The sequence below is a fragment of the Solenopsis invicta genome, chromosome 16 (genome assembly GCF_016802725.1).
Source record: "Solenopsis invicta isolate M01_SB chromosome 16, UNIL_Sinv_3.0, whole genome shotgun sequence".
Classification (NCBI taxonomy): Eukaryota; Metazoa; Arthropoda; class Insecta; order Hymenoptera; family Formicidae; genus Solenopsis; species Solenopsis invicta.
In genome coordinates, this window is record NC_052679.1 from 22,504,006 (window position 1) to 22,530,251 (window position 26,246).

The 26,246-nt window shown below is 33.1% G+C and overlaps 3 protein-coding genes across 8 annotated transcripts in view; 1 reads left to right on the forward strand and 2 right to left on the reverse strand.

Moving 5' to 3' along the window:
- The first annotated feature begins 675 nt into the window (after positions 1 to 675).
- LOC105206598 lies at positions 676 to 9,476 on the forward strand. 3 transcript variants are annotated; one of them, XM_011176091.3, is made up of 3 exons: positions 676 to 1,058; positions 1,383 to 1,511; positions 1,758 to 9,476. In XM_011176091.3, the coding sequence occupies exons 2-3, from the start codon at positions 1,416 to 1,418 to the stop codon at positions 4,149 to 4,151; spliced, it is 2,490 nt and encodes an 829-aa protein (XP_011174393.1). In that variant the 5' UTR covers positions 676 to 1,058; positions 1,383 to 1,415; the 3' UTR covers positions 4,152 to 9,476. The 3 variants fall into 3 exon arrangements, with proteins under 3 accessions (XP_011174393.1, XP_011174388.1, XP_025987261.1); XM_011176086.3 differs by having other exon boundaries at positions 677 to 1,058; positions 1,361 to 1,511; XM_026131476.2 differs by lacking the exon at positions 676 to 1,058 and having other exon boundaries at positions 1,067 to 1,511.
- Positions 9,477 to 9,982: 506 nt separating this feature from the next.
- Positions 9,983 to 11,511, reverse strand: LOC105206590 (probable small nuclear ribonucleoprotein G). The gene is made up of 4 exons (XM_011176080.2): positions 11,323 to 11,511; positions 11,177 to 11,199; positions 10,231 to 10,355; positions 9,983 to 10,113 (listed from the first exon to the last, which is right to left on the reverse strand). The coding sequence occupies exons 1-4, from the start codon at positions 11,352 to 11,354 to the stop codon at positions 10,063 to 10,065; spliced, it is 231 nt and encodes a 76-aa protein (XP_011174382.1). The 5' UTR covers positions 11,355 to 11,511; the 3' UTR covers positions 9,983 to 10,062.
- A 1,039-nt stretch (positions 11,512 to 12,550) lies between these two features.
- The window catches only part of LOC105206574, a 59,709-nt gene continuing 46,013 nt past the window's right edge, over positions 12,551 to 26,246 (reverse strand). For 2 of the 4 annotated variants that reach the window (XM_039458406.1, XM_011176062.3), the window contains exons 10-11: positions 26,100 to 26,165; positions 22,153 to 24,940 (exon numbers count right to left, since the gene is read on the reverse strand). In XM_039458406.1, the coding sequence (XP_039314340.1) occupies positions 23,315 to 24,940; positions 26,100 to 26,165 (1,692 nt within the window). In that variant the 3' untranslated portion in view covers positions 22,153 to 23,314. Of the gene's footprint in view, positions 17,381 to 18,999; positions 21,983 to 22,152; positions 24,941 to 26,099; positions 26,166 to 26,246 lie in introns of those variants that run through there. The other 2 variants (XM_039458407.1, XM_011176070.3) reach the window with 2 other exon arrangements.

The window sequence follows — 26,246 nt, forward strand, 5'->3', positions numbered from 1 at the left end:
CCAGCAAACGTAAATGAATTCAAATGGATTGAAAATTGAAATTTAGTTCACTTTATTTTTATTTATCCAAGTTCGCGCTTTAGAATTCTCGAATACTTTTGGAATATTTAAATGGAGTGAAATACGTAATTAGATACACACGTCGAATTCGGATTTATTTACATTCATATATGCATTATTTTTGGATTCAAATGGATTCAAAAAATTTCAAGCGCAAATTTGAAAATGTCGAAATGAATTTATTTCTATCCATTTCAATTCATTGTCGTTTGCTGGGGACAGCGGCGCAGAGCAAGGCCAAGAGAAAAAAGTGTATCTATTACATTTTCTCACTCGAATCTCGAATCCTTTAAATTCCTCCCGAGAAAGAGGTGGGAAATACACCGCTTTTAGATTCTCACAGATTCGGACTCAAGAAGAGGATCATAAAAAACGCGAGCGCATGTGTACGATATGAGGCGTGTGTGATACGTTCACGTAGCGTAAACTCGTAATGAAATGACGTCACTACGCTGATTTATACGGTATGACGTAATAACGTATTTGGTGCTATAGATCGGGTCGTAGACCTGTTTGCGAGACGAAAAAACGAGCGAAGAGGGAAAGAGCGAGGTCGTCGCGCGTCTCATGCCGACGCAGGCGCGGTTCGTCGGCGCCTCAACGACGGCCACCTCCGTGACTCCGTCCGACAACCACGGGTAGCCTCGTACGCGTATGTACGTCTGCCGGCCTTGGCAGCAGTCTCGCTGTCAGCCTGTCAGCTGTGCGCGAGGTCGCGGGAACCCGGCATCACGCGACGGGTGCTGTCCTTCTGAACGAAGGACAACAACAGTTTCCCTCGTCCACTTGGCGCGTGGACGAATTCAACAGCGTGCGCGCGCGCGCGCGCACGCGCGCCACACGCACATTTCCATAGAAAAAAAATTGGTTTTTTAAAGAGAGCAAAAAGAAAGGGCAAGCGGGTTGCCGCCGACGGCGCGCGAGATCGCAAGCTGCTATGCGGAGCCGCGAATTATGACGCTACTTCCGAATCAGTCGTGACCAGTCGTCCCTATCTCGTAAGTAACATTCCATGTTAATGGAAAGGGGAAAGAGTGAAACCGTAAAAACTTCGGGTACGCGGCTGACCAATACGGAGTTGACTAAGCGTCGGGATTTAACTTGTCCGAATTAACTGACTAACCTAGAAATTGTATTTCCTGACCTCTCCTCCCCTCTCCTCCCTGTCCTTTCCCCCGACCGAGTCGACCTCGTTTCATTCGCTTCGTATTGTGTTTACGCGACCGTGCGATGAATAAACGGACGAGGCTTGCGTCCCGCTGAAGTAATTTTAAAAACTTGCCTTTTACCGCGTTTCCAGGTCGAGTCTTTTTCAATTACAGAGGATTTGATTTTGACCGCCCGTACCTGTTGAAATGAAGATGGCATACGCACCACTCTCCAAGCTCGTGTCCATGGACGCGATGCCCAGCATATGCCCGAACAGTATGAAAAAGCCTACCTTGTCTGAAGTAAGTTGTCATTTGGCTATGTTGAAGAAGAAACAGAAAAGGTTGCATGAATGTTATGTTAGATTACTGTGCTTGTAATACAAAGTAATCAATGAATTGTGGCTTGTGTACATGTATACGTATGCGTTACACATTTTTATATAATTTTATTATACTAATTGGGAATTATGGAATTTTATTTGTTTTTTTTTTTCACATATATTAGTATTCTTCTATCAGTATTCTTATGGAATTTGTTGTTTACAGGTGTTGCAATCAGAACCAGTGAAACGACTTTTTAATCAACCAAATATCATCGTTAGGACATTTCCTTTTAAATCAATAGCCGAGTATGACAAGAATATGTTTTGGCATAAAAAAAATGGTGTGAATTCGATACAAAACTTTACAAAACCATCTGGAATATCGATACTCCCTGTTAGGACAGCAGATGAGGAAAAGGAAGATGCCAATCTTCTGCCTTCAAAAATAGAGCACAAAAAGTCTGAAATCGCTCTGTTTCCCATTGAAATGAAACCATGTGGTCACTACGAACAATGTGAAAGTATCGTTTGTGATGTTACGCTACAGCAGTATGTGGATAAAGACGGTGTGTCGCCTATGTTAGCGTTAAGCATAGAGGAAGACGAAATAAATGCGCCGGTTGGAAAACATTGCGGAAATGAACATTGTGATGCATTAAGTATCGACCATAATCGCTGTCGTCGAGCATTAATAAAACTACACAGATGTGACAAAACATTAGTGTGTGATATTTGTGGAATAACATTTAAGAGATGGAAATCTCGGACATGTCACCGGAATTGCACGAGAAAGGAGAAGTACGTTCATAACAATGTGGACAGATCTCATTTACAGAAGGAACGGATGCGAATGCGAGAACTGCAGATTATAGAAATTGCAAAAATGAAGAAACGCAATTACTTGGATCCTGACAAAGCAATGGAGACGCTGCGGAAGAACAAAGAGTTGATAATCATTCCGCAAAAAGTATCTAGTCAACGACCGATTGTCATCACGACTTCGGTACCTAGCACTCAAGTGACTGGCTCTAAGCTGACTAACGCTCAACCCATCAAAATTAATTCTCAGTTAACTAAAGCCACGAATATCCTTGGAAGTGTACCTCTTATGAGTTCATTGCAGAACACCACTGTTTCTAACAAGACATTTTGTTTAGGAAACGAAGTAAAATCGATAAGTAAAATAAGATTTCCAATGCAACAACAAAATTCTCAATTGGGGTCTGCCTCGATTCCAATTCCAGCGGCAGTTCAAACTCAAATTCAAGTTTCAGCTCCAACTTCAGTCTCATCTTCAGCTTCATCTCTAACTGCAGCTCCAAAAATTTCAGTTCCAACTCTAGCGCTAACTTTAACTCCAACTTCGGTTTCTGCTCCAGTTTCAGCTTCAGCTCCAACTAAGGTTCAAACTCTAACTCTAACTTTAGCTCCAAGCTCAGCTTCAACTCCAGTTTCAGCTTCAACTCCAGTTTCAGCTTCAACTCCAGTTTTAGCTTCAACTCCAGTTTTAGCTTCAACTTCAGTTCCAACTTTAACTCTTGCTCTAGCGCCAACTCCATCTTCAATTCCCGCTCTAACTCCGACTTCAATTCCCACTGTTGTCACTACTTCTGCATCTACTCCTGTTATACCTCAGCATAAACAATTCATTCGCCTTGCAGTTTCACCTCAAGCTACTACCGCTCAGTCTATATTAAATAATTTTATTGTATCACCATCAAATATTATAACGACCACATCAGTTCAGTCTAAAACGTTCCTCGCGCCGATACGTGTAGTACCTATAAAGAACTTGATAAGCCCGCCATCGTTGTTACATCGTACGCAGGGTATTCCTAGATTCTGCATAGTTGCAGAAAATGTGGTTACACCATCAGTGACCACCCCAAATTCACCGTCCGTTCAATCTGCTGCTGCAAACGTCGATAATATGAAAGTCACCAATGCAAACGCGAATGTAAAAACCACCAGTGCAAACGCGAATGTAAAAATCACCAATGTAAAAGCCACTAATATAAACACAGATTTAAAAGCAAATACCTCGAATTCGGTACGTAATCCGAAAGTGCGTAAAACATCAAAATTAATGAAACAGAAGAAAAGTTTCTTCTGCGTTTACTGCTCGAAAAATTTTACTACTGAGTGGTATTTCAAGCTACACATCGCAAGGCACGAAAACGCGGAGCTTTTTTTCTGTCGTTTTTGTGAGGAATCCTTTTGCAATAAGTATCACTTGAAAAAACATATAACTAATCAACACATCGGCCAGAAGACACTTGCGTGCGACAAATGCAACTATACTTGCTTGTCAATTGTTTCCTTCAAAAACCACCTTCAAACGCATGTGACGCGTAATAAAGCAGATAAGTCGAAAAAAGAAAGAAAGCTAGAACTTTCGGAAGATGAAACGAGCGATAAGTCAAATGACAAAAAGAGAATAAAACGCGAAGATGTATCCAATAATGAGACATCTCTGCTTATCGAGAAACATAATAAAGAATTACCGACGATTAAAATAGATGGTAATGCAAAGACGAAAGGATTTAATTTCGTTTCCGTAAAAGAAATTGTCGAGCCTGAAAATTTTGAGCAAGAATCTGCTATTACATCGAGATGAATCGTGCAATGTATTTTAGTTTTGAGATATAAACATATTCCGCCAAATATAGTTTATTTGACAGAGTTTACATGAAAGATGGGAACTGTATGAAGAACGCAACCAAGGGATTCATTGTGCAACCAAAAAGTTAAATGTAAAATGTTAATGTGTATCTCATACCGATAGGCTTCTTTCTCTAATCTTTAATGCCAAAACTATGATTTTCTCCATATTAATTTATTATCCCTGTTTACAAATTGCACAATAATATTAGTCTATGCGATTTTAAAAGCATGTAATCTTGTAAATCAGCCGACATTTTCTCTAACATTAAATGCCTGTTAGGTATTTGCAAGCATCCGTGACTTAATTCGATTCCGCCGACATTAAATTGCATAATATGCAATCCAAATTGAATAATTATGCAAAATAAAGAAAAAGATAGTTAGGCATGCATGTATTATTTTATTTTTTTCTTTAGTTTGCTTTAATAAATATTCTTTATTCATAATTGCTACAATAAGTAGACTTAAAAAGTAGTAGACTTTAAGTAGGCAGGTAGGGTGCTGACCACACCCCACAGAAATATATTTTTCATTAGTATATTATGTTGTATTTAAACACATTAATAGTTCACATTAATAGTTAAATTATTACAAAATAGAGAAATGCAAAAATATGAACTTTAAGACTTGTAGACAGTACATAATTTTACTTTTCCAAAACAAAGTTTTTAATCCTTCACATTTTTTCGTTACTTGGAGTGCTGTGGCCCCTCCTACCTATCTACTTGAATATTAATTGATTAATAATACTATTCTTTACGTAACTTTTAAAAAAGTTTTATTTGCGTTTAACTACAGATTTAGTAGTTATTTCAGAGAACATATTAAAAGTCACATATCTGGAACTTTTCGAAGTTCTGAAAGATGCAAGCAATATACAACCTACAATTTTAAAATTACGAAAGATATTTTTTTTTATTTTTGTGTTGAACATGAAAATTTCGAGCAAGAATCTGCTAAAGTATTAACTATTTTTGACTAGACAATAAGATAAGATAATGAGATTATTCAAAACAAAATTAAATTAAAACTTTTAGTTTTTCTTTAAGTTTAAACACATGGGTAAAAAATTACAGAAGCGGTAACAAATTGTTAAATAATAATACACTTCAACATTTATATCTAATAGCAACACAGGTCGACCTTGTAGATTATTTGTGGAAAGTTCAAATAAAAGCAAACATAGAAAAGAGAGAAAAAATCTTGAAAGAATACGAAGAAATTATGCTATTCAGATTGGCTTGAAAAAGAGAAAAGAGATGCTATTGAAATGATAAAGATTATAATAGAAATTACATTAAAGCGTGCATCTAACAAGCATATGTTATTTTAATTTTTTAAGCTCTTATTTTCCTAATGAAGCTTTAGCTTTTTTAATTGGAAATAAATTAACTAAACAATATCAATCCATGAGAAATGAAGTAAAGAAAAGAATACAAATATCCATTTATTTTATAACCACTTTTTAAAAGCGAAAAAAGAATGTTATCCTCCAGAAGAATTAATCATTATAATAGATATTTTAACGAAAATTTACAATTGCTTTATTTCACAATCAAATGCCTCAAAGGCTCAAGACAAAGTTTTATTGCACAATTTAAAAAATATTAAAGAATATTTTAAATATTTTAAATTTTATATGTTCTGTAAATAGAGATGATAATAGACAATTTATACAAAGCTTATTGAAGATGATTAATACTAAGATACTGTTTTACTCATTACATCCGTTCCATACAATTCTATGGCTTCTACATAAGAAAACATGTTTTCACTTTGAATTTGTTCAGTTTTTATTCATTGCATATTGTGATAAATTTTTTTATAAACTAAAAAGCAATATTATATTTTACTTCTTTTGATTTCCAATAAATTGATATATATATAATTTTTTTTTTATTGTAGTTTTGGCATCATAGATTTGTGATTTGTATCTATGTGCAGCATACAAGCGAGGCGTATTCGAACAAAAATAGTTTAATAATTCAAAATAATGATTATTGTATAGCCTAATGTGGAGTGTATATGAATCTCGTCAATGCAAATATTTCTTGATTTACGCAGTTACGATTTCAGCTACTGTGTAAATAAGAACCGCAATGAATCTGAATTGCCCATGTTCTTTTCGTAAATATCATTTAATTTAAATTCTACTTTAATGCAATTATTTTAATAAGGTTATTGGTATATAATATATCAGCGGTTATGTTTACACTAAGAATTTTTCTTTACATTCCCTTATTAGATAAAAAATTATATATATATAATTTTGTGCAAAGAGAAAATAACAAGACGTCACTTTTTAGCAAAGATTAATATAAAATTAAATTATACCAAATAATACAAAATTATTTTAATGACCTATTTTGGATATTTTGATCTTCTAGTGACGATTGTAAAGTTTAAAAGAAATAATATAAAACAAAGCAGTTATATAAGTTTTTAGAATATTTAAAATAAGATTTTATTATTTGAATATACACAAGTAAAATACTTTTATTTATAAATTTCAACTATTTTTGACACTATATTCTATATACTGAAATTATCTTCGAAAAATTGAAAAGTGTAAAACGCAATGTATGAAGCATCACGCAGATATATCCACATACTGTAATTCTCTTATTTAACATAACTTATGTAATTAATCTTATTCAAGTAAGATTGTATTTAACTGTGATACATTTTTCCCATGTAAAATTTGTTTTTACATTTGGTTTATAATTATTGTTCTATATTGTCAATATATAAGATAATTCCTAAATGTAAAAAATTTAAGAGGATTTCTTGGCTTTATAAAGAAAAGGTCTTAAACATATTCTAAAGTACTTTGTTTCCAAAATAGAAGGTGTTATAGAAAAGAAATATGAGAATTTCGAAAATCCAGAATCTATTCTTAATACCATATGTAAGCACACCAAATTTGAGTGAAATATCTAAACGTTTTCTAAATTTTCATATTCTTGTTTTCAACTTTAACCTTCTATTTTGAAAGCAAAGTGCTTTAAGATATACGAGTATATTTATAGAACCTTTTCTTCATAAAATAAGTCAAAGAACCCTTTAAAGTTTTTATGCTTGCTTAGGAATCATCTTGTATTCTACCTTAATCTATTATTTGATATACTTTAATGTTATAATATAATAATAGCTGTACACATGGTGCTTTAATACATCATTTTTTACGATTTGCATATTAATTATAATATGCAAATATGATAAGATAAACTTGTACAGAAAACAAATCTTTAAGACTTTCATTTGAAATTACAAGTTGCAGAATAAAATGTTCAATAAAATTTTATTAACTTGTATTAAAGCACTCGAGAAAAATATGAATAATGACTGCTGCGATGTTGAAACATTGATACATATACAAAATAATATTTATGTACGTAAGATACATGTTAATCTAATATAAAGTGTGAAAGCAGCTTTATTCTGAAGTAGCCTTAAATGCCAGCACAGATTAAAAACTGTTGCTACATACCATATGAAAAGCCATTTATTCCAATTATAAATTAATGAATTGTAACAGAACAAAATACTACTTGTTTTTACATTTTTTTTCATTTAAAAAGGAATATAAAATATTTCATATAAAAGATAGTAAGCTATGTTTGTGATATAGATTTATGCATAAAGTATTCATACTACTTTATTGCTTGTTCTCTTAAAACAATGTTTACTAAATGTAAACTATTCTTTTTAATGCCATTTATTAGTAACATATTCAAAAATAAGAAAATGACAAGATTTATTAACCATATCATACTCAGTAAATTTTGTTACTTTAGAAGGCAATTTATTGTAAGAGCAGAACAGTACAAATAATATGAAATATTTTGACTAACAAATTTTAAGTTTGTGCTTAAATCGTGAAATATTAAACTATTCAATATTTACTGTGCTCTGTCTTGTTGCTAAAATATAAAAGGACGGTATTACTACATACAATTCTCATAAAATATTTTATAATGAGATATCAACATCTATCACTTGTTGAGAATAAATGATGTTCCTGAATGCGAAAAATCAATGAATATTGAGTGCCTTGTAAATCAGAAATTTCTTCTAACATAGTCGTGTTTATTTTTTACAGTCTTATAGATGGCTGTCTGCTATCTGCAGAAATAAAATCTGTTTAAGCACGTTTTACGCATTTGTTTTCCAGATGTTTTTCTTTAGTATCAATTCTTTAGATGTACATTCACACTGTGAATATAGATATTGCTTGATACACATGTCAGTTATCGTTAATAAGTAGTTTGAGTAAATCTCAAATTAGCAAACATGTACTAAATTTGTGTATTTTAATATAAGGAGCGCATATGTAAAGATTATGCTTTATAATTATGAATTCAGTGTCACAAAATGATGTAAGATGTAACAGCGTTATTTGCTCTGACGATACATAATTATTTTTTATGCTTTGGTACATTGAAGATTGATATCTTTCCATCTTGTGCAAATAGATTATTTTCTAATCTCTTTTTCTACGATAAAAAAATAGTTTCAAGGCTCTAAGTATTGAATTAAAATAAATGAATATGAAAAGAATACCTTAAAGCCGACATTACGTTTTCGTCGCAAGTCCAATAACTTTATTAATTAATAAAAAGAGCGTTTATCTAACTCCAGAATGCATAATATGAGCACAAAGACGTAAATGTTTCAACTGATAATTTTGAATCCTCTTCGGTGCAACAATTATACGTTAAAACTTCCAGACAATTGCTGAGTAGTTTGCATACAGTGTTTAAATTCTTGAAAGTTATATCGATTGGAATGTAAACTGCTGTAATCAGTTATGCGAGATAAATTTTCGTAGTTAATTCAGAAGTAATTCAGTGTGTCTGACATTGAAAGTTTTATTACATCTAAAATCGGATTAAATAACAAATAATAACGTAAATAACGACGGTCACGTACAAGTAATACATAAACATAAATTCCTTTTATAGAGCTGGCTCTTAAGGATATTCTTTTTATATTGTTTTATTTTTAATTAAAAAAAATAAAGTTTACAATAAATACATATATAAAAAAAGCAGCTAATGAAAATATAGAACTGGGCATTAATAACAAAAAAAAAAAAACAAAAAAAAACATTTGTTGCACACTTCATTTACTAAATTACTCTGTAATTGCAACACGTTCAGTGAAATAAGTTTATTTTCTCGATGTACTGACGAGTATAATAATAAAAATCAAATGCAGTATTACACTTCTTGTATCTACGCTCCTACGTTTATAATAAAAATTTGTTAATAAACCATTTGTGTCAAGTGTAACTAATTTTTCCTTTGAGTCATTTATGCTGGATGTACCACAGCTTGCTAGAATACCCGATTGTGTCAAACAAGAGATTTGATTCCCAGAATAATCACCTTGCATGTATGGCACTAAAAATTTTGATTAGTGAAATATTTGACTATAAAGTATCGTTCTCTCTAAAAACATGAACTTAATCATAAAGTATCCAAGGATAAATAAACTGTGGTACTGTTTCATCTTTCAAATAAAAAAAACTTTATAAACAATAAAAACAATAAGTTTTAAAAATAATTCAATAATAAAAATTGAGTAATAGGACTTTCTCATAAGAATTGCTGTTATAATGCAATAGGATTCAGCCAAGATATAAAGACAGTCTATATAGGGACAGTTTATCTTCAAAAAATCCAAGACTATTGTGCCATCAAAGAAATTATACATTCATAATATACAAGCAAAATTAGAATATTCTAAATTATTTATCAAAGGTCAAGATAACAAATATAATTATTATATCTTACAAAAATGCTGTTTATGTTTATTTAAAAATTTACATATTAGAGATATGGTTATTCTAGTAGCATACATTATATTCGATCCAAAGCTTCTAACATTATTACGCTGTTGCCACGAATCACCTAAAAATATACAATTTATCTTATTGAATATTGATACTAAATGGTAATATTATGGAAGCATTTTATTTTATTCTCATAATCTATTTTCATAAAAATAAGTAAAGTTAGAAAACTTACCACCATTCCAATATTGTTTTTAGTGCCATCCTTGCATTCTTCTATGCTCTCATCTATCACCATGTTCATGAATGGATCAAAACCTCTCAAGATCCCAATAACAGTCCGACCACCATTCAATTTTACTGCAAGATATTTTAAAATTAGAATAAAGAATGAAATAGTTATAATATGAAAATACACTTAAATATATGTATATATACACATTGCTTCCTAGATAATAATAAAGTGTCTTATATATCTTATAATAGAAAAATAATAAACTATAAAACTTTTAATTGCAGTTAATCTTTCCAGTATCAGAATTCTGTAATTCTTAATGACAATCGGTATCGTTATACTGTCATTATGTAGATATTACATGTGATAAACAAACTATGTAAGATAACAGATTTTTAATTGATCACTATCTTTCTCAAAAGGCAATCGTATACCACTGAAAGTACTTTTACCAAGTCACTACACATCATTGGATAAGAATGTATCAAATAGAGATCATAATCTTCATTCATAAAGGATCAATTTGAAAGAAAGACTGATAAAAGGAGCTTTCCACACAAAAAAATCTTTGATTCATGTCACAGTATTTCACAGTAATTAAATATTAAATTAAAACAAAAATTCATAGTGGTTGAATACATTTATATACAAATATCTGCATCTAACATTTGGTCTTTGAATTTCATTTAAACTCTATAAATTTTAGATCTGTTCTTTTTAGCTAAACTTGCTGCAGTAGTTTAGACTTTATCTTTCTTCTCCAATGTGAAGAGAAAAAGATGAACTGTGAACTAGTGTTACTAGTTTAGCTAAAACTGGCTAAAAAGACTTCATTACTGCAATCCAATATATAAAACATAACCTCTCTACAAGGCTTTTAACTTGATCTTTTTCTTGAAGATACAGCTCTTTAACTTTATCAATGCATTCTTGCGTTGTTACTTACGGGATAGTCTCTTGTCCATATACCTGGAACAAATACAAAACTATTAGTACGGATATACAATGCAATAAATGCACATGATAATGCATAGATAAATAATATCGATGGCGGGATATCGCGATATTAGTTTTACGAAAAAAAAATCTCACTTCTTAAGTTCTGGTGGATGTGCTTTGCTCATTTTCGATTATAGCAGCTAAACTTTCAGAGTTATCGAAATACACTGACTTATAATCAAAATTATATTTATTACAAACTTCACACAATGTTGTTATGGACCGGCAGACCGCTCGTTTTTCTCGCGCATGCGCCATGCGCGATGGTAGCGTATCCAACGATGTATCGATCAATAAAACAACCATAGTGTTGATAAAAAATTTTTGCGAGCACGGATTAGAAGTTATTAAATTATCAGTTTTATAATTATATTTGTATACATATGTATATTATATACTTTATATAAATTATATAGGCTCTGACAACAGCTTAAGGACTAAAAATGTGTTGATATTGAAATGATTATGTGTAATATATAATTATATATACAGGGTGATTATTAATGAATGTTCCCACTTTTTACCATAGGGGCACGCATTTGTAATATAATATAATATGAAGAAAATACGTATCCGTCGGTAAATCATGCTCCTATGGTAAAAAGTGGGGACATTTATTAATAATCACCCTGTATATAATATAAATTTTATAAAATTATATAGAACTATATATAATCATATATAATTATAATTATATTTGAAAATTTTTTCTCGACACACTTATAATAAACATTAAAAAATTATAGGGTTTTTTTAATTAATAATTCTAGTAATAATTATCGGTTATTACGTAAAAAAAAAAATTAAGGACAAGATAGAATAAAAAAGAGTTATATTATGTTATTACGTATTTATCTGTTTTATGATATTAATTAAAAATATCATTAATCATTTTAATATAATGGAGAGAGGAACAAAATGGCGCATTTTAACTTTTAAAACTTTTTCTGAATTAAAATCTAAAAACTAAAATTATTAAAAATGAAGAAAATTAGTTTATAATCCTAATTAGCTCTGGAAGGCTTACATAATAATTGAAGAAGGAAAAATAATAAGAAATGAAGAAAAAGAAAAAATATATAAAGAAATATTTCATCAAATTAAAATAGTAAAAAATAATATCGTAATGGCACTTTTATGAAATTATAAGAAACAGAATTCGCCAGATTAACACTATATAATGAATGAGTAATTAATAAAAATAAGTTAGTAAACGGAAACAAAGAATAATTCTCTAAAGAAAACTCGACGTCATGCTTGAACGCTCTTCAATAAGTTAAAACCGAAGATATCAAAAAACACGGAAGACAAAACATCTCGGTCCATTATGGGATCGTTAACTTTATTTTTTTTTTCCTACAACATTGGTACAACATGAAATGAGCGTGTCGCTCGAATCTTCGAGATAAATGTCAACGAAGCGTCTTCGCGTTTTCTCGCGCGTCGCGATTTCGCGAACTTGAGTATAACGACGATCGCACGGAGCACGCAGACGTATATCCGCGCGTTCTTGCCTCGTCGGGTATATCTCCGTTATGGTGTTATCGCACCGAGAGTACGCGAGACGCTATTGGTACAAAATATAAGTACGTACGTGTTTATAAAAGTACAACATCAACCTCGCCTCTCTCGACCGCAAGAAACGATGCTTCCCCTTGCACATCTCAGCAGAAATATGATCGTCATGCAGATGGTGAACACCCTACAGTTCCTTTTCCTCGTTAATGAATGAAGACTAAAAAGAACATTCAAGAGAAGGCTGACATCAAGATTGAGCTCAGAAGAATTCCAAGGGAGGTCTCTCCCAAATCGATGACAAACGGATTTCTCGTGCGTTACAAGTAGAATTACGCTATGCGAAAAGTAGCGGCTGTTTCGATATTAAAAGTCTTGTGCTTGGACAGAAGTAAATTTCTCTTTCTCGCCGTAAAAAGAGTTCGTAACACTTAAATATTTCGAAAGGCGCGTGAAACCGGGAAGATCTTTGTGGCGTTTCTTAAGTGTTTCTCTGGTCTAATGTAATGTATTATATCACGGTGTGACACACTTAGGATTATATTATTTTACCGAGACATCATATGCGTGTCCAACAACATATACATCAGAGTTCAACAACGTACATCGTGAAAGCGATGGAAATAAAGACTCCGCAATTCCCATCGCTCATTTAAATCGTTAACAGCGTTCGCGTTAAACCTCGTTAAAAGCCGAGACGCGGAGACAACGAGGGTTTGCTAGATCGACTCAGTTCGCGATGAAAAATCATTCCGATAGAATGTGAACCTCGTGGAGAAGCACTATTATGAACGACACAAAGGAAGGGCTTGTCTATCGAGTTTCTACGTAGCGAAGCGCAAAGGAGCCCCGCGAGTCTAACAATACAATGATACTATAGCACATCGATTCGAATTAATCGGCTAATTTCCGTGGAATGCCATGTGGTAAGTGTCTCAATACACGCACTTTGACAAATGAATGACATATCGAGAGCTATGCAACGTCTATAAATTGTGAATCGATGAAGGTGCAAATGGACCCAAGACATTCCTCGCCAGCAATCTCCGGACTGCTCTCGCAAGCGATACGTTTCACGTCTTTCCTTACAGCTCGGTAAAGAAAGAGACGAGGAACTTCAATCAGCTTTAACCAACGTGAAAACATTTGAAACACAAATGGATCTAAGTGCGAGATGCACATTTCTTCTAATGAGGTTGCCAAAAACTTCGCTTATGCAACTCTTACATCGGTAGTGAGGGGTTTCTTATATTTATATTAAACGTGTGCAAAATTCTAAGATGGAACGGATTGGCGCGGCGAGTCGTGAGAGAACGTCTCGCGAGTGTTTTATTGTATATATTAGATATTTTTGTACGGATCCAGCAAACGAAAATGAATTGAAATTGATAGAAATGAATTCATTTTGATAGTTTCGAATTTGCGCATCAGATTTTTCAAATCCATTTAAACCAAAAATAATATAATGGAAGACATGAATCCATCCGATTTCAAAATAATAAATTATTTTGCATTTATAAAGTCATGTGAATTCAAAAATAATATAATGAGCACATGAATTCATTCAAATTTAAAATAATAAATTATCTCAATTCATTCAAATCGAAATAATATAATGAAGACATAAATCCATTTAAATACAAAATGATGAATAGCATATTTCGTATTTCAGTCCATTTGAGTTGATTTAAATCCAAAAAAATGCACCAGAAAGGGCGAACTCGGATAAATTAAAATGAATTGCCATTTTCAATTCATTTGAATTTATTTTCGTTTGCTGGGGAGTACAACTTCGCTTAATTAATAATAAGTTGTTTTGCTTGTCTGTATTCTATACTCTATAGATGAATATCGGCTTACTTTCTGTACATAAATGTACGAAGAATATATTCCGATATCCCAGTAAAAATGGATTAAAAATTTGTAATTCATTTTAATTCATTTGAATACATATTGGATTGAAAGACAGTAATCAAGTTATTTCGATCCTATGGATTATAATGGATTATATGACCCGTAAAAACTCCTTTTAGATTAAGAAAATAAAAAATAAAAATCATTTTATTTCAATCCCGTTTCATGGATTAAAATGAATTATATAACCCACATAACTTTTTTGAATTAAAAAAAGTAGAAACCTAATAATTTCAATTTCACTTCATGGACTAAAATAGATTCAAGGAATTTTTAAACTCTAATTGGATAGAAATAGATTTGTGTGGTCATTGTCGAAAATCTAAATTCTTGATTTTTTGAATCCATTTTTATCCATTTTAAATATTTTGAATCCATTTCCGTTTACTGGGACGTTATCATGAAGCGGTACAAAGGTAATCCCCGTTTCTCAGGAAGTTTCTCAAGTCTGCTTCAGGATAACGACTGACTGTGAAGCGTGACACTTTTCAGGAAATTATCATTATTATTAATATATAAGTAATTTATCCATCAACAGTCCGTGATCCCTTGATCCTTCGATTGCGAGAATCGATTTCCTTCACATAAAACTATCATTCTTATGTTACTATACAATAAACGATGTACATCTTAATTTACACAGTTAAAAAATTAAGTATAACTCGCGCGAAGTAATCTTAGAGAGTAATTAGGATGTCAGTTGTACTTGAGACGCACATCGATATTGCGGTAAGTACAATAATGAATTTAACAGCTTGGCGCAACAAGAACAACCGTTGAGGTACGTTAAAGGTCTAGAAATCTACATCGCGAACGAACATCCATCATTACATTTATAATACACGGTGTCACTACACATTTTGCATCACGCAGAATTACCATCGATGGAGGCGGCATGCGATGCGCCGTTAATAAATATATACGAAATCTTTGGTCGTACGTGAACGCGTGTACGAAGGCAGTGAGAGGGACTTTCGTAGCGCGTTCGAAAAATAATACCTTTGGCAAAAGTAAGGAAGCTCTCGGGTTTTCGATTTGGATTTAAAGTAACAACGAGATATCGTAGGGACACCTGACACCTATATATATATATGTATATATGAAGTGCGATTTGCAAATTACGCGAGTATAATATAGTTTTAACGGTTTCCATAAAGAATCTGAAGACGTTTGAGGTTTCCATAAAAGAGCTAAAGACGTTTAAAAGAGGCCTGGAAATTTATCAAAGCGTAGGACGTCTTTTAAATATCTTTACGGTTTTTAGACATATTGTACGGAGTTCTAGGCAATTTCTAGATTGCTGGATATAATTAGGGATGGGAAGTAACACGTTCCAATAAGTAACGTCGTTACTCGTTATAATTACTTTTTTATAATATGGTAATAACGGTACAATTTTCCATAATTAGTAACGAGTAGATTAGAATTGGAATAGTCACTTTTTGACAATCAACGTTACGATTATGTATTATTTATTGAAGAATACTAACTTGTAACTTTACTCGTTACATAACGAGTCAAAGTAACGCGTTACTTTTGTTCGTTATATAACGAGCCGCCTAGCAAATGAAACTAAATTTAAGTGAATTTAAAATTGCAATTTATTTTAATTTATCCGAGTTCGCGCTTTAGAGTTTCCAAGTATTTTTGGATTCAGATCGACTCAAAAGGATTGAAATACGAAATGGGCTATTCATCACGTTGCATTCATATTATTTTTGGATGCAAGTGGATTCGAAAAGTCTGAAGCGCAAAATCGAAAATGTCGAAATAAATTTATCTTTATTCATTTCAATTTATTGTCGTTTGCTGGGCAACTAACGAGTTACTTGTTTTTAATGAGTAAACGCATAAATAATGAGTTGCTTATCAAAAATGACTGTCCATTAGCATTATGAAAAATTGTATTTAAAAATGTCATTATCAAATCGTTATTATAACAAAAATTACAATGACTTCCCATCTCTAAATATATTTTATTAAGGGCACGCAGCTTGCAGCTTCAAACACGGCATACGACTCGCGCTTTTTTTTGCAGATTACGCTAGTGGAATGTAGTTATAGTATTCGGATTTTGCGATAGTGTTTAATGGATCGGATATTGATGTACCGTCGCGGCGAAACGTGCCAAATGCCTCACAATTCGTCATTGCTCACTCATTTTATTTTATCGACGATAAGCGTCGCTTAAATTTAATCCTTTCTATACCAAATTTTATTATGTATTATAAAACAAATAAAAAAATCTCATCTCATTCCAAGTTACTGGAACATATTTCCAAAGTTTCAAAGTGAAATATAAAAAAAAAAAATCAAATATGTATATCAAATTTTTTTCCCAACGAAATGCATTGTGAAACCATCATATTATTCTCGGTACTATTATTTTCATTCGTATTATTAGAAACGTATAGAAACGTGTCTCTTTAAGGCAACCAAGTGGTACTGAAAGAGTTAAATAATTTTAAATGACTAATCCTTTGTACGCGATGTGATTGACGTTACTGCGAAAACGACGAACGTCATCCGGAAGTGCAATATCAAACCATCGTCTCCCGAAAGATCTTCACCGACGAGTCCGCATGCTTGGTGTGCACGTATCTCGTTATCGTCCTGACGGCGTTGTTATTGTTGTTGTTGTTGTTATTGTTGTTAATGCCGTTGTGAAGCTCGCCGCTCCTCAACCCGGATTTCGCCTCCGTCTGCATTTCCCTCGCTGTTTCTGCAGCCAGGAACGACAATATCCTTCTAAGCGACAACTGTTATCATGCATTGTCGTGAATAAAGAAACTCAATTGACATCAAGATCTGAGGTTTTTAAAATGCTACTTGACAGGTCATCAATTTCGCGGGTGAACCGGAATAATTTCCATGTTTTGTGAGAATGTAAAAGTGTTTATTGACAAATCTCTCTTTATTGTCGACGAGAGGAACAGTAAAATTATTCCGGAATTAGTCCTCGTGTTTTAATACCAGATAAAAAAAGATAATCCTTATTGTCGTTTCATAAAAGAAACGACAGTAACAATTATCGAAACTACACAGATATAGCTCTTAATGTGCAACAACAACTATACATCAGACACCAAGTGTACAAATAGCGTGGCCAGATATTCAAGAAACCTGTATCGAAGGCGGTCCATCAGAGACATGTCCGATTGTATTTTGTAGAAATGTGAGTTTCTCGTATATCGAATGTGTTAAGATGCAATGGTTAATAACACTGCACTCGAGACGCAGCAGCGCAGATCGCAGAAATAGGCGCATCTGTTCTGTAACGTATGATCCTTACCGTCTCTCTTCTCGAACGATCGTATCGCGACCCACCGCAACATCAGCGAAGTTGCAAATATTACGCAAAATTATGAAAGAGCGTGAAAGACGTAATCGTAGCGTAAGAGAAATGTAAGCAATAATACGAAAGATAAAGAATAAGCAGGAATATTGCAGGAATACTGCTGAATATTGTACGAATTATAAATAGATCGGATTTTTGTAAAAAAGTTGTTATCGTTTACGTGTGAAACGCAAGTGTAACGATATTGTAAGAGGACGTTGAAAGGTCTGGATACAGCGTAATAATATGTTACTATTTATGCCTTCGAATTTTTTTTCGCCGTCAGATCTGCCATACTGCGCTCCACGATTAAAATTTGCGGCTGCAGCAGTTATTGGAAATGCGCAACGTGCGGAGCGGAAAATTAAATGAAAATATACACACGCCGTGTGAAGCAATAATCGATAAGTGTAACCCTGAGATAAAAGGGAAGTGCAGCAAAATTGCCATTCAACAGCAATAGCACAGGTATAGGCGTTCGCGTCACACAATAAGACAAATGTTAGTCGGTCATTTTACACGTCTTTAATCTAAAATCCGGAAATTCGCTTTATTCGATCTTGAAACAAGACTGTTCTCGCAAGCGGTCTATATCTCGTATAAATGAGTAAATAACATGTAATACTAAATAATACATATGTAATTGATCAATTTTTTGCCGCATTTTGCTCGTCGCAATTTTGAATCACTAATGTTCAAAATAATTTCTCTATAAACATCTTGTATATTGTAGATATTTCGTTTGTATTTTCATGCAAAAAGAATTTAAAAAAAAAAAAAAAAGTGACGAGCAGGTTGCGTTATTCGTTATCCTTTTAAAAGCTTGAATATTTATCTCGCGCAATTGCTGTGCGCGCAAGATAGGAGGGAAGCTACAATTATTATTATCATCAGGATTATTATTATTATATTATTATTATTTAAACTTTGGATTATCGCATTTTATCGCATTTTTATAGGGGAAAAAAATTGAAATTGAAGGAAACAAATAAGAAAGAGCAACGTTCACGTGTATGAAAAATAAATTTATATTTATAAAATGGGACAAATATTTTATAGGCTCGTCTCGCCGGCGAATCATTTATACTCGAGCGAGAGGAATTCGCGATACATCCTAATCAGCCTGCGTGGTAGAAAATAAAACAAAAATGCGGCGTCGCAATTTGAGCTCTTGCGATCACGAGCTCAGTCGTCCGCACATTCGTCGTTTTAAAACTAGTATGGCAAACACGGAAACGATTAATAACGGATGCTCAGACAATTGCCGTAGATACGCACAAATTTCCCGGGCAGATCCGTCTCTCGGGATCGTTTCAACGAACGGAAAGAGGTAAAGCGTTAAGTCACAATTGTCACATTACTCCACGCCTCGCCTACATGGCAAGAATTTGAGCGAAACAGATCGCGACTATAATCGAATACCAAAGTTGCCAATCTATCGTCGAACTGGCCGCCATGTATCACCTTTTATGAAAAATAATTTCGCTGTTTCGTCCGCGATATACGCTCAATGAATGTACACTCTTCGAACCTTTCTTCGAAAAAAAATCGCAAGGTGAAGCACCTACGATTACGAATAAGGGTAAACACGGAGACAGAAATGCCTTGCAGGCGTGATTGGAACACATTTGAAACGCGTGCTTCTTCTAAATATTCGTATTTCATCAAATAGATTATAAGGTAAAGTAATAATTATATTAATATATTAATTTTAAAGTATTAATTAATTATTAATTTTTTTAATATAATTTATTTCAATTAGCTAATGTATAAATTTAATTATATTTGCTCACCCTATAAAATATTTATAATTACACAGAAAACGTGTTCAGATCTTTTTCTATCTTGTATTATGTCTGTCTGTATATGTGGGAAAAATAGTAAGAATTAAAAAAAAATAATTGAAATTTCCGCATTTTGTTTTTTAAGTAATTTTTTTTTATGGAATGCGAAAAAATTGCTCATATACAAAATCATATATAAATGAAATAATTATATATGATTGTATATTGAATATTTTATAATCTGATCGCATTTTACAATGTAAAAGTTATCTTTCTAATTATTTTTTTAATTATTCTTACTATTTTTCCTATATATATGAATAGAGGTTACATAAGAAAAGGAAAGCATACACGGACATATTTTATGTCTAATTAAACAATTATTCAAAATTATTAGGCAACCCAATATTTTTATTCCTACATCTGTATAAAAATAAAAATTTACAACTGAGATAAAAACCAAAGACTAATGAGAATAACAACATGGTTGTAATTGTGCAAATTATACACAATTTAAATTTATTATATATAATTTCGAATGTTTTGACTCTCTTCGGAATCAGTCTGAGCACATATTACAGAATTATTTGATATAGTCAACCATTCGTCCTCGTTCGATTGAGTATCAAATTGTCTAAATATGTTTCATCCAGAAAAATTTAGAACGTGCAGAGAAACTTTGAATACGAATATATTCAGTATAAAAATCAAAATTATAAATAGAAATTTTTATCTGCTATTTACCAATATTTAATACTTTGGTAAATCTTCCACCAATTTTCTACAGTAAGATATAAATATTTTACGTCATTCTATATCGCAGTTGCTCTTTTGAATTGCATTCTCGACTTCGAATTATCTTTTTCAACAAATTTCATAAATGTTCAAAAAGACTGAAGTGAAGACTCTTGAATCTAATAGTGAATTCAATTGAACACATTACTACGAACTGTAGTGCACACAGTTAACCGTCGTATACAAATCGATGTAAAAATGAGAACAAAAAAATTCTCAATATACTTTATTGTGCTATTTGATAAAATGTTTTTTTTTTATTATTCGAGACAGGTGTATTTTACTTATACATTCAAATTAGATCAATACATGACGGTTTTAATATGCACCAGTATCCATTAGTGTCAAATCGAATTCGATATAAGATATAAGTTATATCGAGTTTACCTTGTTCAAACAACTTGCTTGCTTTAGCTGTGTAATACAAAGCATTATCTTATTGGGAAAATTTATTTTAACATTGATTTTTTCTAAATTTTCTCTATAGAAAAGAAATTTTTAGAAATTTTCTCTACAGTAAAGTTTCTTCCAACATGTGTGCAAAACATGGAATTTATTCATCATATTGAGAATGCCTAATAATTTTGGACATGATTATATATTTATATTATTTGGTTATAAATTTTTTTTATCGGGTAAGCAAATTTAATTAAATTATATTTTTTAATTAAATTATATAAATTTGCTAATATAATTTAATCAAAACTATTTACATAAATTATATAAGTTTAAAAATTATGGTTATAACATAGTTGTAAATATAAGATTGTAATTATTACAAAGTTATAAAAAGACAGCGTTAGGTACGTATTGTTTTCCAAATAACCAACAATATGCATTACATATAAATATTTAGAAAGAAGCATGTGTTTCGAGCATGCCTCGATACGCATGTCTAGGATAAATGGATATGCATTTCTGTCTCGTGTATATACATGGAGTAATGCACGCTAACATCACAAATAAGCTCGAATTTCCGTTTATCCTCCAAGTCGAGAAACTTTCGAGGAATTATCTTCACGTCTGTTCCGGTTCATGTAACGCGTCTAATTACTTGTCATCCGTTAATTAAAACTTTGTTACGATGGCACGTTCATCCGTACATAACGCCAGATACTCGTAGTTAACAAGCTCTTGAAATGTTTCCCCGATTAACTTACGCGATAACAATAAAAACGAACGGAGCAATCTCCGTCATCGCTCTTTTCCTCTCTCTTTCGCGCGCCCGCGCGATCGACATGTCCATTATATAAATTAATATCTTCTCACTTAATAACGAATTTAGCTTTGGCAGTAGAGTCCACTTATTGTTAGTTCACGCGCTCGTAAAGAAAAATCCAGCAAATAGATCTCTTCTTAGCAAGGGTGCAGTACGTATAACGGCGATAATACGCTCGCGCGTAATGTTCTAAAAAATAAAAAAAGAAAAGGGATATGCAAATTTTGCGGTATCACTGTAAATCCTTTCTCGTCATCGTGGGAACGAAAGTGATACGTACGCGAAATATTAGAACGGTACAGACGATACAACGGCAATACTATTTGATTACGAGAGACGACATATGATTATATAATAAATAAAATCTTTCATATATGTATTGATATTATCTATAAATAAATCTAAAATCAAATTTCGTAACAATTATATATATGTAGTATGCAACGTAAAGACATAATAATCAAGGACAAGAACACTGCGAGGTAATAATTTCCTTGAAAATGAGTACCTCAATCATGCGTATCAAGGGTCTGGGCGCGATAGACTTTATGTTTAAAGATAGCATAATAGGGTAACGTAGCACTGCTAGCTCGCAAAAAGTGCCTCATATACTGGTAACGATTTTATCAGTCTGTACGTATTACTTGACATTGTACAGTGGCATAACTATATCACTACTTTCATATCTACACGCTCTAAACAATGTAACGTTACGTAATGTTTGTGTTATACTGTTATAAATTGTACGACTACAACAGAGGAAACAGTTTTGTATATCACTCGGGTATTTCCTAAGAAATATGCGTAGAACATAGAACATAGAACATCGAACATTTAGAGCGTCATGCACATGCAGAACGTCGTTCTACATCGAAATGTTTCACATGACATGCACGAGGTCGAGTACAAAATTCAAATTTCACGATCGAGCGTGAGGTGCAAGCGAAACATCTAGTTAATAACTAAAATCATATTCTCTTTCTATCTCATGCTTAGGTCACTTTAAAACGTGAGCGGCAAATAAATACACAAAATGTCTTTTCGCGATATGCAATTCCTTCAATGATCATTTGTACAATCTACAAATCGAGGAACGTATTGTATTCACGATTAATTAGGCACATCGTCAACAAGAAGATAATCTATACACCATGTAAAAATAAATTATAGTCGTACATACACTAAGCAATGATGTGTGACTGTAAACGCTACTTCGATCACTTAGCACATCGAGAAAATAACACGAGAAAATAAAGTTTATGAAAGGAATACTCTATGTAAGTAGAAAAAAAGGTATACCCTCTTGCCAATGCGGCAACGGTGACTGTTGCATCCGAGACAAATCGAGAATGGAGAAGTCTTGCTTCAATAACAGAATCACATTTTCCGCGCAATATTTTCCGGAAAAGAAAAACTTGTTGATATTTTCTCCGTTCTCGATTCGGCGCATGGATGCTACAATACGATAAATAAACGAGGAACATCATACACAAAAAGATGCGGAAGCACTAAAGTGAATTCTCAGGATACTACACAACAACACTTTCTACACTTAGTCCGCCTTCCCATAATGTTGCTCTTGTATCGTTCAGTGACTTTGTAAGCTTTCAACTTTAATTTAACGTTTCCTGCGTGATCACTAATATCCTGACTGTGTGCCGAATTGCTTCTCGTCGTGTTCTTCGAGGTACACGTCTTTTGTTTGCTCTCACAACTTATAATGTCTGCATCGTGACTTACCGGGTGTATGTCTGGGCATGTCTTTATCACATGGCTGTCGCTATCTTGTTTTCTAAGAGGCTCTATCTCCATGCTAGTCTTTTTGTACGATGTATCGCTAATTTCCACATTTATTTTGTCCAGATTCGTGTCGGTTTTATTGTGTCTTCTCCGCAATGATTGATACTTTGGTTGATTTTCCAACAGGATTTCTGTGTACTGTATGTTTCTTATATAAGATTCACCTGGAATATCTTCATGAAAGTGTTCCATGATTAATTTGTCATTCGTTTTATCAGAGACATCATTCTTCATGTAAAACGTGTTCCTCGCAAAAGTTTGCGATTCTATTTGACACTTATGTGTCTCCTTACACATGTCGCATTCATCCTCGATAAATTCTCTATTATCCTTTTCAAAATATATATCTTTATTCGATACTGATTCGTTGTGGCATTTCGCATTTGTGTTATTCTCTTTCTCTATTCTATCTGTACTAGAGCTCAATCTGTTACCATCTTCTTCATCCGTTTTGTCGCCAATCTCGTCAGATTTCTCTGAACTCATAGCCTCGCCGCTCAACGTTTTCGTGCAACCGTCCGAATAAGAGCTCAACTTATTTTCCGAATAATTACTCAATCTGTCGTCGTGGAAGTACCCTGAGCTTGCGTTCGACTCAAAGTTACTCGCGTGTATTATGGCTATTCGCGGTATGATCAGATCGGGTGGTAATCCGTCAACGATCTCCGGGGCACTCGAATTTGAGGAAGATCGGTTCGCAAAATTACTGAAGGAATGATAACCTTGCTGGCCCTTGCTCTGCACCCAAGCCTCCGTTAAAACGTGGGACCGTTGCCACGACACGTCGCTATTACATCTGTTTTTCCTTACGCACCACTGTTGATCATCAGAGTCGGACCAAGAACGTAAGTGGCACTCGCTGGGACTCCTCTTAATGTCCGAGGCGTCTACTTCTAGATCCGCGTCCTCCTGCTTCTTATTTTGCACGATCAACTCTAGTCTGGATTTCAGTAGAGCGGGAGATACAGCTCGGTCAATGTGTCGCCTCGACATGTTCGACATTTGAGACAATCGCTGCATCGACGTTGTGTTGTCACCGATGTTGTTGCTGTCAATATGATCCGTATACAGATCTTGGACCTCTCCGGAAGTCAGCGCGTTTGGGCTCGGACTATCCATACTATCTGGCGTGTAAGGATCATGCTTAACAGGTATTGCGTGCAACAAATTAGATGAATAATCAATAGAATCCGCACGCGCGTTAGCATAACTATTACACTCAGGCAACATGGACAACAACTCCAGATAATTGTTGGGCACTCGGAAGCAAAACTCAGGTGCAATTGGTAAGTTACAGCAGTCTCTCATACCTGCATCCGAGATGAGATTAGCCTTCAAGTAGACTGGCTGTAAATGGCAAAAAAAAGACGAACTTTATGTATTATCGTGTCATGGCGAGATGAAAAGACGATATATGAAAGGTATGTATTGTAACTCAAGATATTGTAACATAAGGACCATATTATATTGTAACATGAGGATTCTATAGGAGAGGTAAGTGGTCTCAAGCTAACGTTTCGTCTTCGTTCAAAGGGACAATAATATACCATAGTAATGTACTTTTCAATCTGTTAACTTTGTCGATATAAAAGTTATCGAACATACGCGCACAACTTTAAAGAACCAATATTTTGAAATGTCATAATAATCATACTTTAGCAACCATTTTCCAAGTATAAAAATTATGATATTTTTTAGATATTTCAAAATTTACATCTCGCTACACGATTTCATCAACGTCTATAATATTGAGTTTGCAAATTGTAACACTGCCTGCAAATTATAATTGATAATGAAATTTAATATTGCATAATTAATTATGCTATTATCTATTTTACATGTATTAATATTTATTTTCTAGAACATGATGTTCCCAAAATTAAATTTTAAAATCAGCATTTGTTAAGAGGATTATTATTTTTCATTACGTTATCATGATAAAAAATAGTAATAAATGTTTTCGTGCAACTAAAATATTTATGTATCGTGTATAATGTTATGAAATGTTGTCCAGCATTAGAAAAAAATGCAAGAAGCGTTATAATGCGTATTGATAATTAGATTGAAAAAGTACAATTATTCCATGATAACGATAATGAAGCTGATAAGAGTTATGAGAGAAAAAGAAACAAGAGATTCAAAGTAACGTAGAAATATTTCAGGGTACTACGTGTGTTGGAGACACTACATTAAACAAGCCCCTATATGTTTATTGTCGAGATAACGAAATACTAACAGAATGAAGAGACGTAAGAAGAGATGTAGGGGATTTCAGATAAGAACAGACAGACAGTTCGTAGATAGGTACCTTAGTGCTTAGAAATTCATTCGAAACTCCAGAAAAACAGGCTGCACCATAATAATTGAAAGAATGAATCATCAGAATCAGAACTAGGCAGTGTGTACGTATATGTTTCCAGCATAATAAGTAAAAAAAAATGCCCTAGTATCGCTTCGTAAATGTAAAAAAGAGAAAATGCTGATTTGGAAAACTTTTAACTCTTACCTTGTGATCACCCATGCACGTACTTGGGCCGATTATACCATATTCCATTGCCTCGGAATTATCGATCTGTACAAAGAAATACAAGCGGTACGTTAGACTAACAAATTTTAGAATCGCTTTGAATCGATCGCGAATATAAATTTCATG